General features: G+C 39.8%; 1 protein-coding gene across 1 annotated transcript in view; it reads right to left on the reverse strand.

The window, feature by feature from the left end:
- Positions 1 to 1,975: 1,975 nt before the first annotated feature.
- Btc (betacellulin, epidermal growth factor family member) overlaps positions 1,976 to 13,099 on the reverse strand; it is a 45,734-nt gene continuing 34,610 nt past the window's right edge. The window contains exons 3-6 of the mRNA NM_007568.5: positions 10,836 to 10,953; positions 7,020 to 7,166; positions 5,461 to 5,568; positions 1,976 to 4,042 (exon numbers count right to left, since the gene is read on the reverse strand). Coding sequence (NP_031594.1) covers positions 5,463 to 5,568; positions 7,020 to 7,166; positions 10,836 to 10,953 — 371 coding nt within the window. The 3' untranslated portion in view covers positions 1,976 to 4,042; positions 5,461 to 5,462. The remainder of the gene's footprint in view (positions 4,043 to 5,460; positions 5,569 to 7,019; positions 7,167 to 10,835; positions 10,954 to 13,099) is intronic.

Consider the following 13,099-nt stretch of genomic DNA (forward strand, 5'->3'; position numbering starts at 1 on the left):
GTTGCGGTGAAGTTGACATTTACATGAACAACATAAAATGATTCAGTTTTCAGTGCATAACTTCTTCACCCACTCAGATGGGTGGTGCTTCTAGAGAGACCATGCCGTATTCCTTTGTAGGTTTCTCACCAGTGGCAGCACAGTTCATGTGGTGCAGTGGTGCTCAGGGGTGCTCTCTGAATGCCCCACTCCTTCTCTGAGCAGTCCTGCACTGCTGGATAGTGAAGATGGAATTCTGATGCTAGAAGTAACCCTCCTTTTATACATTATTTGAAAATAACCCTTTCACAGAAGACAACAGCCACTGTTTTTTGTTTGGTTGTTTTTGGTTTTCCATTAAGAAACTCTTGCCTACGAACTCGGGGCACAGCTCAGTCACTTAGTTCCAGGTTAAAGAAATTCAAACAGAGCCATGTTAAGCCAAATGAAGAATTTATTATGGAAATACTAACATGTTTCAGGGAACTCATAGACTGGAGTGAACCTAAGCCATTACAGTGGAAGTGGCCAGGTCTGTGGTGCTGCTACAGACCTTGCTAGAACTCTCTCTCTCTCTCTCTCTCTCTCTCTCTCTCTCTCTCTCTCTCTCTCCCTGCCTCCCTTCTTCACTCCCTCCCTCCCTCCCTCCCTCTCTCCTTCCCTCCCAAGGGGCTTCATTTACTTTTCAAGTTCACATGATGAAAAATACAGGTGTCAGCAACTTTTTTTTAAAAACTTCTTTTTTTTTCATTTTAATCCTTTTATTAATATAACTCAGATTCAATGCAAATATAAATTAAAGAACTTTAAAATGGTACAGTACACAAATACTATAAATTCTATAAACCATATTCAATGCACAAAACAAGTTCAACTTATCATTTTTCATGCAGGGGGTTATTCTTAAATTATATGGATCTTGAAGAGTATAACCTTCATAAAAGCATAAAACACATATGGTTGAAATTCTAACCAATCAGTCAAAATAATCCCTGACAATTGCTATATGTCATGGTATATGTCAGAACATTTCACATAAACGTAACTGAAAATGCAGTTATCAATTATAATTTAAAATAAGGATAAGACCGTTCCATGATCAAATCAATGCTTTTTGACATGTTAAACTACTTTATAAGTATCTCCTTTCACTTGGGCCCACTTAAATACTCCAGCTGCTACAACTTTAAACAAAGCATGTTAGTGTCGGGGTTTGTGTGTGTACATGCATGCTCATTCATTTGTGTGTGTGTATGTGTTCATTTGTGTTCACAGGCATATGCATGTGTGTGTGCATGTGGATTAAAAAACTTTTTATGTCTTTTCTTCCATGTAGCCTCATGCCTCCCTGACCACTGGTTAGATTTCTTCACCAATCTCTATTGGGCTACTTTTAAAAATTAAATCTCTTGAAATGAATTGACAGATTTATTTTAAAGCCATATAACCACAGACAAAGCCTTGAACAAAAGCCATACACATTCTGCACACTTCTATGTACCCATATGTAATATGCAATATATACATAACACATATACAGAAGTGGGCTTATGTGTTTGCCTAAAACTTTAATACTTCATTGTTTCTATTGCCTGACACTAAAAATTATGAATATACTATATTTTCTATTAGCTGGCTTCAGAATCATTACAAACACACACACAATATATATATATATATATATATATATATATATATATATATATATATATATATATATATATATATTACACTCTCTTAAAAGTACCTTAAACAATGTGGCTTCTGAAAGCACTATATAGATATAAACTGATGTCAATAACGTTTAACCAGACACTTTTATACTCCTCAAACCAAGGAAAAATGGTTCCAAGACTCTAATTCCCCAGGAAGTACTTCAATGGGCCAACCAAATACAGCTGGAGGTAGAGTTCAAAGAAAGGGTCAAACTGCTGAGCAGACAGTCACGTGGGTGTTACCATGCTTCCAAATGCCTCATTATAAAAGAAAACACATGAGCCAAGTAGAATATCTTTAATGCTTCAATGAATGCTTTCTATAAACTTTTAAGAGCATTTACATTTACATTTATTTCCACTAATAATTCATAGTACCAGTAGAAAATTCCCAAGAAAAAATATGTCTGCTTTGTTTAAAAATAAATTTATTTGATTTCATTATAACCTTAACAGTCTATATAAACAACATAGTATATACAAAGCAATTACAAAATACACTTTGAATAAAAACATGAGAGTTCTTGAAATTCTTTCATAATAACAGAATTTCAAGAGACACCACAAACATTTCAGATAAAAAAATGAGGAGTTTCCCAATATTGACTGCTTTGGTCAGTCAACCAGGGACCAGGAAGCAGAGACACTTAACAGTACTGGTGGTATTTTTAATGTTCTAGTGGCCATGTTATTCAAACCTGTTTAGTGTTAAAAAAAAAAAAAAGACTGGAGAGAATACTCGCACATGAGCCCAAGAAGACTAAATAAGACACGAATCTGAATCAAGTATGGGCAGCCGTTTTTCAAGAATGAACATTAAGTCACAAGGAAGAAAAAGCATTTTGAGAGTTGTCAGTTCTTAGACTTAGTGGAATTGGCAGGAGATCTTCATTATTGAAGCTCCAGCCTACTTATAAACACTGTGCTAGAAGAACATAGGGAGTTCAGGCATTTGTTTGAATCTATGGAATCTCTCTTGTAAAGTAAAATGTACAAGGATCCAAACAGGCAGCAAAGCAACATTGTCTGAAGACATCTTCCCATTGGCTGCTGTAAGTGACCTACCTAAGCAATGTGGACATTTCCACGTTCTATAGAATACTGACCAAATGAAAATTTTAATTCTTTATGTTTAATATAGTTTCTACTAAATACAGTATGTAGTCAAAGGACCACAAGAGTGGGAAAATGGGTCAATTCAGGATGTTTTCTCTGGCATTAAAGTTCACCTGAGAGCAAATATACATGCATTGGACTTTGAGGCTATAGTTGCATATGGTTACCACCAATACTAACAGTCTCTTCCTGTGCTGTTTATACTTTACTGAGGATCAATACCCATGCAAGGGCGAACGAAAACCCACCTTTCACTTTTGCTGTTTGTTTTGGTGATCTAAGAATTTTCTCATGTCATTGAGACTTTATGAGAAAGCAAACTAATAATATCCATGAAGTCAATCCTGAAGGAATCATGATGCTGACATCAGTTCTAACCAGGACTCTGTATTCTGTGTCAACATGGAAAATCGCCCTACCATCTCAGAATCATAGCAAAGTGTGGTTCAGTTGGAAATCTTGGATTACGCTATTGAGTTAGATGTTGGAACTCAAATTCACAAAAAAGATAAGCACATCAGCTTTGACTCTGGGTCCATATCAGTTCTGGCTCTCTCAATTCTTCTATCTCTAAAAAGTTAAGTGAAATCATTTAACTTTTGCATATATAGGAATGAGGACAAAAATATGCAATCTCACAGACCACTGAAATGATAAAATAAAATAATACATTTCAAGCTCTTAGCATATGATAAGTGTATAAACCCGGGAAGCCCTATTATTGACAGGGTTTTGCTTGCTTGTTTGGTTGGTTGGTTGGTTAGGTTTTTTGAGACAGTGTTCCTCTGTTGTAGTCTTGGCTATTTTGGAACTTTCTTTGTAGACCAGGCTGGCCTTGAACTCACAGAGATTTGCCTGCCTCTGCCTCCCAAGTCCTGGGATTAAAGGCATGTACTACCATTGCGTGGTGGTGAATTAGTTCTTAAAAATCTAACTTCTTTTCCACTTTTCTTTTATTTATTTAATAATCCTGGCAACAAAGTTTATATTCAAATGTCCCTTATTTTTGTCATCACCTAACCAGGTTATTTTTTCTCAACTACTAGGCTGTAACAAAAAAAATATATCGTTATTAAAAACAATAACAAGCAACACACAGTTACAAATAAAAAAAGTAAATACAATATTTAAACATTCATTTCTGCTAGCTGTTTTCCTGAGACATGTCCTGTCCATCTGGGAATGAGTCAGGTCTTTTGTAGCTTGCCACCAGCTTGTGATAACTTTATAACCTGTGAGAATGAAGAACACAGGGACAGCAACTTTAGAAGAAAGCAACACTAGCTAATCTAGAGTTGGCTTTTGTGCTTCAAGTGATTAGGATAGTCTTTGTAATAAGTGACAAGAACATTGTAATTTCTCAGCAAGTGTTAGGAGCCACTTTTGGCTACCAAGATGCTTGTGAAAAGCAGAGAGTCATTGAGCCCGGAGAGTTGTGGAAAGCGACTGCTTTCTCCTGCTGAGACTGAACAAGGAAACACCAGGCCTGATTGCTCCCAATTCTCTAACCTAGAGGAACTGGCCAGGAATTCAGCCAGTGCAGTGAAGAGTTAGCAGAAATTATATTTCTTTAAACACAAGTCTCAGTTCGCAGCACTGAGACAGCACCAACCGAATGAATCTACATGCTCCTTTATTTTTTAAATCGTCTTAGTTGGATTTCATGTCGCTATAATCCAAATCAGCCCACTTGGTTTTGCAGGCTGTGCTCTGTGCACTCCTTGCAGATTTTCCCGAGGGGCCCCTACTACTGATTCCATGGCTGGGACACTGCTCCACTCTGACTTGTTTGCGGGATGCAGCTACCTAGTGCCAAGCTTGTGCTGAGGATCGAAGCAGGAGCTCTTTGGAGCACTTTTTTTTTCATTGCTTAGATTTCAGCAGTGGCTCTCTCTGTCACAGTGCCTGCTTCCGCCTAGCAAGGTACCAGCTCCTCCTCCTCACGGCCCCTCCAGTTGCATGGTATTTGATGGCTTTTGGCTGCTGCCGAAGTCAAGTGGCACCGTGGCCCTTCTCGACTCCTGGGAGACTGATCTAGTAGTGTTCTCTCATCAGAATCTCTGCCTTGAATTAGCTGAAAGGGTCTGTGACTCTTGCTGGGATATTGACTCGCGAACACTTCAAGAGTTGGGAAGTGTGTTTTATATATGGTTCATTCTCCACCATCACCATTGTCATCATCATAACCATCACCAACACCAACATCACTACCATCATCATCCCATTGCTATTGCTATTGTATTTCCTCTCTTGATTTAATGTTTAAATTAAAATACTTCATTTACTCAAAAGGGTGGAAGAAAAAAATATACAAAGTAGCCATGACAATAATGTAGCATTAAAATGCCTATTTCTGTAACAATACACTTGAGATATGGAAAGAGTGGAATGTCCTTTAAACATAAAATTAGAATTATTTTAGCCTGTTCAAACAAACAAACAAAAAAACCCCTGTTTCTATTTTTCTGTCTTATTATGTCATGATACAGTTAGGGCAAAACTTTTAGGTTCTGTCATAAAGAAAATGAATTTGTCTTTAGATGTTTGGATGCACAACCCAATTCCAGTCAATAATTATTAGACATGGTGAAGCCCCAAGTCAGGACTTACAGTCTCTTGTTTTCCCTTCTACTACGTTCACCACACTTACCGTTAAGCAATATTGGTCTCTTGAATATCTTCACTTATGGGAGTTTTATCTTTATCCAAAGTCTCCATTTTCTCTTCCTTCTTTTTTTTACGATGTTTCCGAAGAGGACTTCAAAAATAACATGTTAGAAATTAGTCTGAGTATGTGAGTTCCTGTCAGTATGCAAATATTCAATAAGAGAGCCCAGGGCCTTAATTCTATGCTGTTCAAGATATATAAGCTCCTTTTGTCTTAAGTCCCCTGGATTCTCTTTTGACACGTTCCTTTTTGTAAGTTCATGTGCTAGCTGCCATAGGGACACAGTGCTGGTGACATATATTTATATACATACGAAGAATCTGGCTCCTGATTGTTGATAGAGATTAGTGGACAGAAGAAAACTTGCCATGCAAAGTTATTTCACAGTGCAGAGCAATGAACACTTCTTGGTGTTAAGGAGAAGCAGGGCTGGAGTCAGACATAAGAAACTGGAAGAGTGACTGTAACCCCTGGAAATATTACTAAACTTCTAGGCACGTTAAAGAAAAAAATCATTTAATATTCTGAGCTGCACTCTAGTTTTCTGAACATGTGGTTCAAGATTAATATAAAAAGGTCATTTCCCAGATGTGTTCAACATATCCGCAGACCTAAGTGTAAAATTAAAAATAGTTCTTTCTACCATAAAGTATAAAAACTCAAAGCTATTTTTCAATCTGATAGCTAGGATTCCTATAAATTATTAAGTTCAACGTGTGTGTTTTACAGAAAATACAATCCAAGCTCAGAGAGAGTAGGGAATTTGTTCAAAATCTCAAAAATATCTAATTGTGGAGCTGGTCAAAATTGGTTTTTGTCTTGTTTTGGTTTTGGGGGGTTTTTTGTTTGCTTGTTTTTCTGTGTTTTATTCTAAGAACACTACAAAGGAATCAAACAACATCCCCTTTCAGTACAGTCTAGAGCCCAGGGGAGGACGCCATGTTTAGGAAGGGATGGGTGTTCCTCCCTCAAAGCAACAAAATATTAAACTTAATGATAGGTTTCTAAAGAAAATGCTCACCTATTAATAATTGTCCTAACCCACTGTCCCTCAAAGAAAAAAAGAAAAGTGTCTCTGAATTACAAATACATGATGAAAACTCATAAAAATTAAAACATAAAATTAATTATTTTAATATGGTCACAAAACGGTTTTGGCTTCTTTTTGTTCTTCAATGTCACTATGCAATGAAACAGCTTTGGAAAATGATAATTCTATTCAACTTACTAACAAACATAAACTACACCTGCCTTCAGGGCTAAATGATTGAAACGTTTAGCCTAAGGATATCTACGAATTTTATTTTAACTTATAATACTTATTTCCTGTAGATTGATAAAAAATTATCTACTATGTTTTTCACCACTTATAAAAATTTTATGTCAACAAACACAAGCCTCAGAAAGTTGGTTTACTTAGAGCAAAGCAAAAATGAAGAGAGAGTAGGAAAAAGAAGAGGAAGAAGAGAAGAAATGGGAAGAGGAGAAAAGCAAGATAAAATTTCTCAGGTTTACTTAAAAGTCAGTGTAAACGCACTTACTGACAGCAGGTGCAGACGCCGATGACTAAAATGATGAACACCACCATGACCACTATCAAGCAGACCACCAGGATCTGCCCCCGGTCCTGCTGGAGGTAAAACAGGTCCACTCGCTCACACCGAGCCCCAAAGTAGCCTTTCTCACAGCTGCACAGGAAAAAAGGCTTGTATGAGTCTCCAGTTCTCTTTGGAAGTAATTAGCACTGTTTTCATTCCTTCATAAAGAACATGGTTTCTTTTTAAAAAGGAAAAAAAAAGTCCAATCTCCTCTGCTTTCTTCAGGAGCAACTGTACTTGGCTTCACTGAAACTCACCATCACTAGAATGTTATTAACTTGTCTGGAGGGGACAGACCATCATGGCCACCTATTAAAATATTTTACAGTTTTAATCTTTCAGACTGTGCGGAAGGGGATGTTAAAATTCCCTCCATGTCATTTTCAATTCATAAAAGCCTCATGATGAGGAAGACAAAGTTTCACAAACACTCATGTCATTGTCGAGTAAGACAGACACTTCACTGCATCAATGATCTACCTTAAAACAACATGATCTCATATAGCCAGCTGTGGTGGCTCGCACTTTACTTAGATGCCAGCCCTGAGGAGGCAGAGAGAGACAGACCTCTGTGAGTTCAAAGCCAGCCTGATCTACACAGCTAGCTCTAGGAGAGCCAGGGTTACAAACACACACACACACACACACACACACACACACACACACACACACACACCAAAATTACATGATTTCATATAATCAAATATGGTAATGTATATAAAATGCCATGACTCTAAGTCCAAAATCATGAAGTTCTATAAATGTCATTTTTATAGAATCTACACACACACACACACACACACACACACATCCTGGGTTTTAACTCTATGACAGGGGAGACTACATGTCAGCAAGCAAGCTTCGATTGTTCATACATCTGCACTTCACAGTCCTGTTCACCGCTGCCTGGACTCCACTCCCCTCTAGACAGTCTCATTTGAGTCCATGGCCTCTATTAAAGAAAAGCAACCAGAATGAGTCAGGGTTTGCACTGGGACTATGGCTTCCCTCAGTCTCTCACATCTCTATCAATATAATCTCAAGATATACTTTAGCTCAGCAGACTCCCTTAGCCTGTGGTTCTTGTTAGGGAAGCTTTTGAGCAAGCTGGGAATTATCCATCCAAGGCTCCCTGATCTAATGGCTCAGTGATACATGGATGCTGCATAAAATTCATGAGTTGTTATAGAACCTTAAAAGACGCATAAAAAATTGAGCACATTTGAATCAAATTTATTTCTTGCAACACCGGCATCTTCGCATTAATATTTATTTACCCTTATTCTCTACAGATACACCCAAACACAATGAGATACTGGCCATGTGCACAGTTATTTAAACATCAAAAAGAGCAGACCCTGCACCTTGAAAAGATTTCTGTGCAACCTCATTTATTTATAAACCTCAAGATTTATCGGCAAGCTGTTCTGTAGCCGGTGCTCCACAAGAGCCAAGGCAGTTAATTCCCACAAAGCCAGTACTGCTTCAGTAAGAAGATCCCAGCTGCCAACACTGTAGCTGACAAAATGCTTCAGAAGCCAACAGCATCAATCTCAACAGAAGCAATCTCAATGAAAATGTGAACTGCTAGGCAAAGGATAGAGAAGCACACCGGGTCACATAAGGATGCAGAAGAGGATCTCAGGGCAGGAAGGGGAGAACTGCTTCATTCAAGACCACTGGATGCCTTCATTCTAAGGTCAAAACACAGGCGAAGGAGCAGGAGCAGTGGCTCAGTGGTTAGGAGCACTGGCTGCTCTTTCAGAGGAACCAGGTTCAATTCCCAGCACCCACATGGAAGCTCACATCCATTTGTAATTCCAGTTCCAAATGATGGAGTGCCTTCCTCTGGCCTCCATGGGCTTCTGTGTACATGTGGTGCACACAGATATACTCAGGTGCACAGACACATAAAACAAGTAAATATTTAATTTAAAAAAAAACCCACAGGCTGAAAATTTTAGAAGTTAAAATATCAAAAATGCTCTTAAAACCAGGATTGAAAAGGATCACCTTTAATTGAATGTGGCAGGGAAGGTTATTAAGCATCTATAAAGAATATAATTAAGTCTTACAAATATGCATGCCCTCTTTTAATTAGAGTAATGATTTCTTTAACAAGCCTGCTACATCTGACTCTTTTAAACAACTGTTTTGCCCATAAATGGCCAGCCATTACGCACCGCACTTTAGGAATTTTTGTCTAGAACTATGAACTCTGGGTTCAGTAGCTTTAACGAAATGTCTCAGTGAGCAGAACTTCCTGTAGGTTGTAACCTGATGACATCGTGCTAGAAGGCAAACTTGAACATGTCTAGAGCCCCTCGCCCGTCATTTCACCGGTCAATGAACCAATCGCACACCAACGGGTGACTATTTTCACAGGATGATTGTTTGCTCTGTGAGTCTCCCACGTGGAAAGCAAGAGGAAGGGACAGCTGGAGCTTGAGCCATCTTGCATCACCAGTAGGAAAAAGCTCTCTAGGGTAACAGAGGGATTTGTATACCAAACCCTGAGAAGGGACACAGGATTCTACAGGGCATCTGCAAACACAGTGAAAAATGGGCCAAGAAAGTTAATCCAGGATGAGAGGAATTTTGGAGGCTAAGGAAGCAGGTATTACCTGCATGTTGAATGAGGAAAGCTGAGAATTGATCTTAGGCAGTGAGATTGCATAATCTGCTTTTCATCTCAGAGGATGACATAGTTAAAGAACAATAAATCTGCAGACATCGGAACCAGTTAGACAAAAAATGTACTGGGTCAAAGGGCATTCATCTTTTAAAAATTCAGCATATGTCTCTAAGTCAGTAGAAAACTAAATGAAAAATTTTAAATTCAGGTCTACTCTTACACAAATACACACATGTGCACACACACACACACTTTTTTTTACACAAGCAGTTCTTATGCCACTTCTAAGTATTATCTGTGCATATTTCTTTTTAGAATTGAATGCAATTAAATTTTGAGGAAGCCTGTGTATAATGTTCAGGCAAAATTGTGAGATTTTTTTATATGCTTGTGAGGTACTTACGGGGAATTTCATTTTAGGGAAGCTGGGCAGAAGACTATACATATTCTGTGAACTTGAGGTTAAAAATATGCTTAAAGAATCACTTGATCCCTCTGTGAAGTAAAATCCTAGAATTCTCTTTAAAGGGGCATCCCATTAGGAGAAAATGAATATTAATAATACACAAAGAAGTGGAACTTGGACTCTTGATCTAAGACTTGAAAAGTCAGGTCCTCTCCCCACTTACTCCCGAGTGGGCTAAATGGGCCTTGATGATTTCTACTTAGAACTAGGTCTGACTTCCTCACACTTTACTGACACCTGCGAACAAAAAACAGCATCTAATTTGGCAGACATCCCTTCGTATTTACGTTAACTACGGAACCCGCTCACACATGCCAAAGAATCTGTTTTCATTTGAAACACCCAGGAGATGATTGGAACTATCGAGCATCCTAACACGATTAGAATCGCCTTTTCTTGCACAAGGGAGTTGGGGACACCAGCAGGGCAGAACTGGACCTGGTTTCTCATACTCAGATTTCAGGAGGAAAGTCTGCGTCAGTTTCTCCACAAGTAGATGCTGAGCCGGGCCCTAAAAAAAAAAGTGGCTGAAGGCAGGACCCGACGGAACTGTGTCCGGACAGATGGTAGGGTTAGCTCAGACTTTCCAATGCTGTCAAACCCCAGCCTGGGAGTATGCTGCACCCCTTCGTTCATGGGCACTGGGCCTTCCACTTACATGCAGGAGGGAGTTTGCTCGTCCACCACGAAGCGGCATCTCCCATGGATGCAGTAATGCTTGTACTGCTTGGGGCACCGAGAGAAGTGGGTTTTCACTTTCTGTCTAGGGGTGGTACCTAGAGAAGGAGAAAACAGTATTAAAATACTAACTCCCCGTTTTATTCATTGATTCCCATCTAACATATGCCTAATGTTGAGAAAAGAGCCACAAGCCAGCTCCCACCCAGAGCCAAACGTCCATGCTCACAGATCGCATAACCAAAACTTTGCAGGACTGAGACCCGGGGAGAGAAGAAGAAGCAGACAGACACATAGCAGTAGCTGCAGAGGCCCATTTCTCACGTGCCAACGATATTAAGTCGTGACTCAGTTAACACCAATACCCACTGAACTTCTTTATATTAACATAATACATAGCAACTCTGTGGGGCAGACAGAAGAGTCTGGAAGACTTAGATAACCAATACAAAGATTTTCTTGATGCCAAGATGTGATGCAGATATCTCGGGATACATGAGAGATGGCTTCCAGGCCCTTAAGGGATTCCCTACACCCAACGAAATCTGAGCTTCTTATAGAATGTGGTATAATGTATATCCATAATGTATATACATTGTCTCTATACTTTGGGGGAGGGGGTTTGAGACAGGGTTTCTCTGTATATTCCTGGCTGTCTTGGAACTCACTCTGTAGGCCACACTGGCCTCAAACTCAGAAATCTGCCTGCCTCTGCCTCCCAAGTGCCGGGATTAAAGGTGAACACCACCACTGCCCGGCCCTCTCTATACGTTAAGTCACCTCTAAATTACTTACGGTACCTGGTGCAATATGAATATCAAGTAAGCCATTACACTGTATTGCTACTGCTAATCTCTAGGACAGGTTTGAGTCACAGTTGGATGAATGCATTGGTGCAGAGCTCACAGGCTCCGAGAGCTACTCTAAAATTTTAGCGGATGCCAGATCACTGCTGAGTTTGCTGGCTGACCTGGTTTTCATTGTTGAATCACTTGAGTCCCGGGCTGAATGCTTGTGCATGCCAGATATTCTGCTCTTGTGCATGCCGGTTAGTGGGACTCATCAGAAAAGACTATAATTCTCCTAGAAATAACTGTACGACGTGTCAAAGCGAAAACCTGTGCATTCTGCCAAACCACTTGATAAGTCAGCTCCCACCCGCTGAGCCGTGTTTTCTAACCCTTTAAGGGCAGGTTCTGAAACATCCGTGAACAAAGCACCCGCTGTCTTTTCCCAGTGGCACAGTAGCACAGATCAAAATTAAGAAACAGCCAGGAAAACATCTATAGTAACCATAAAAACAATTGCAGGGCACTGGGGGAAAAAATGGAAAGGACCCTGAACCAGGTGCAAGGACCAGTGTGTACGTTTGAACTGTAACCTTCACTAACTGAGTCCACATAGCTAATTAAGTTACTCAAACCCTGTTTTCCTCATCTATAAAGTGAAGGGGATAAGGTCCACCTTAAATGGTTGTTCAGAGGTATAAACAAAGGCGTGAAAATGCTTTTTTTTAAAAGTGTGAACGTGAGTGAGCATAGGGAGACGGATGTAATGAAGTGGGAGGGTCTTGTCAGGAGCAGAAAAAGATGCAAGGGATGGAGTTAGAGACATGAGTCTCAGCAGATTGTAGTGACCTGTGGAGCAAGAGAGACTAAATGGTGGCTTGTACCAAGGAAGTTACGTGGTACATAAAGTGCTGCACAGGGAAGCATTCTTTCTACCATCAGCAAGGCAGTGTTGACCACACTAGAATACAGAGATGCTGGGCACTAGGAAAACATTAAGGAACATTGGGGCATGTAGACAAGTACGATGTGGGCCTGGAAATGGAAAGGAAGGAGATAACTTCGAGATGTAGCAAGGCCTCTTAATGCTCCACGAGGCCTTTCTTGATTTGCAAAGCACTCTTGCCTTTAAATCTAGGCCACAAGGCGGTGTGTCCAAAACGCCACTAATTCCTCTCATTGCTGGGTTCCTTTATGTACACCCAGACTTTCAATAAGCACCATATATAATATCATTCCAAAAGACAAATTAGCCAGCAGCTGCTGGCTGCAGTCATTTCAGCAGTCTCTGCCCATGAGAGCAGCACAAATCCATGCCAGGCAAGCAGGTGCCGGGCCCTGCATTGCTCGCTCAGCTGGCCTCGCTGGAGAAGCGCGCTTTTTAGAATTCCCGGCATCATTGGATTTAAAACCCTTTCCAAGCGACCAGGCAGCAAATGTCTGGTGAAATCGCTAT

The sequence above is a fragment of the Mus musculus genome, chromosome 5 (genome assembly GCF_000001635.26).
Source record: "Mus musculus strain C57BL/6J chromosome 5, GRCm38.p6 C57BL/6J".
NCBI classification, from domain to species: Eukaryota; Metazoa; Chordata; class Mammalia; order Rodentia; family Muridae; genus Mus; species Mus musculus.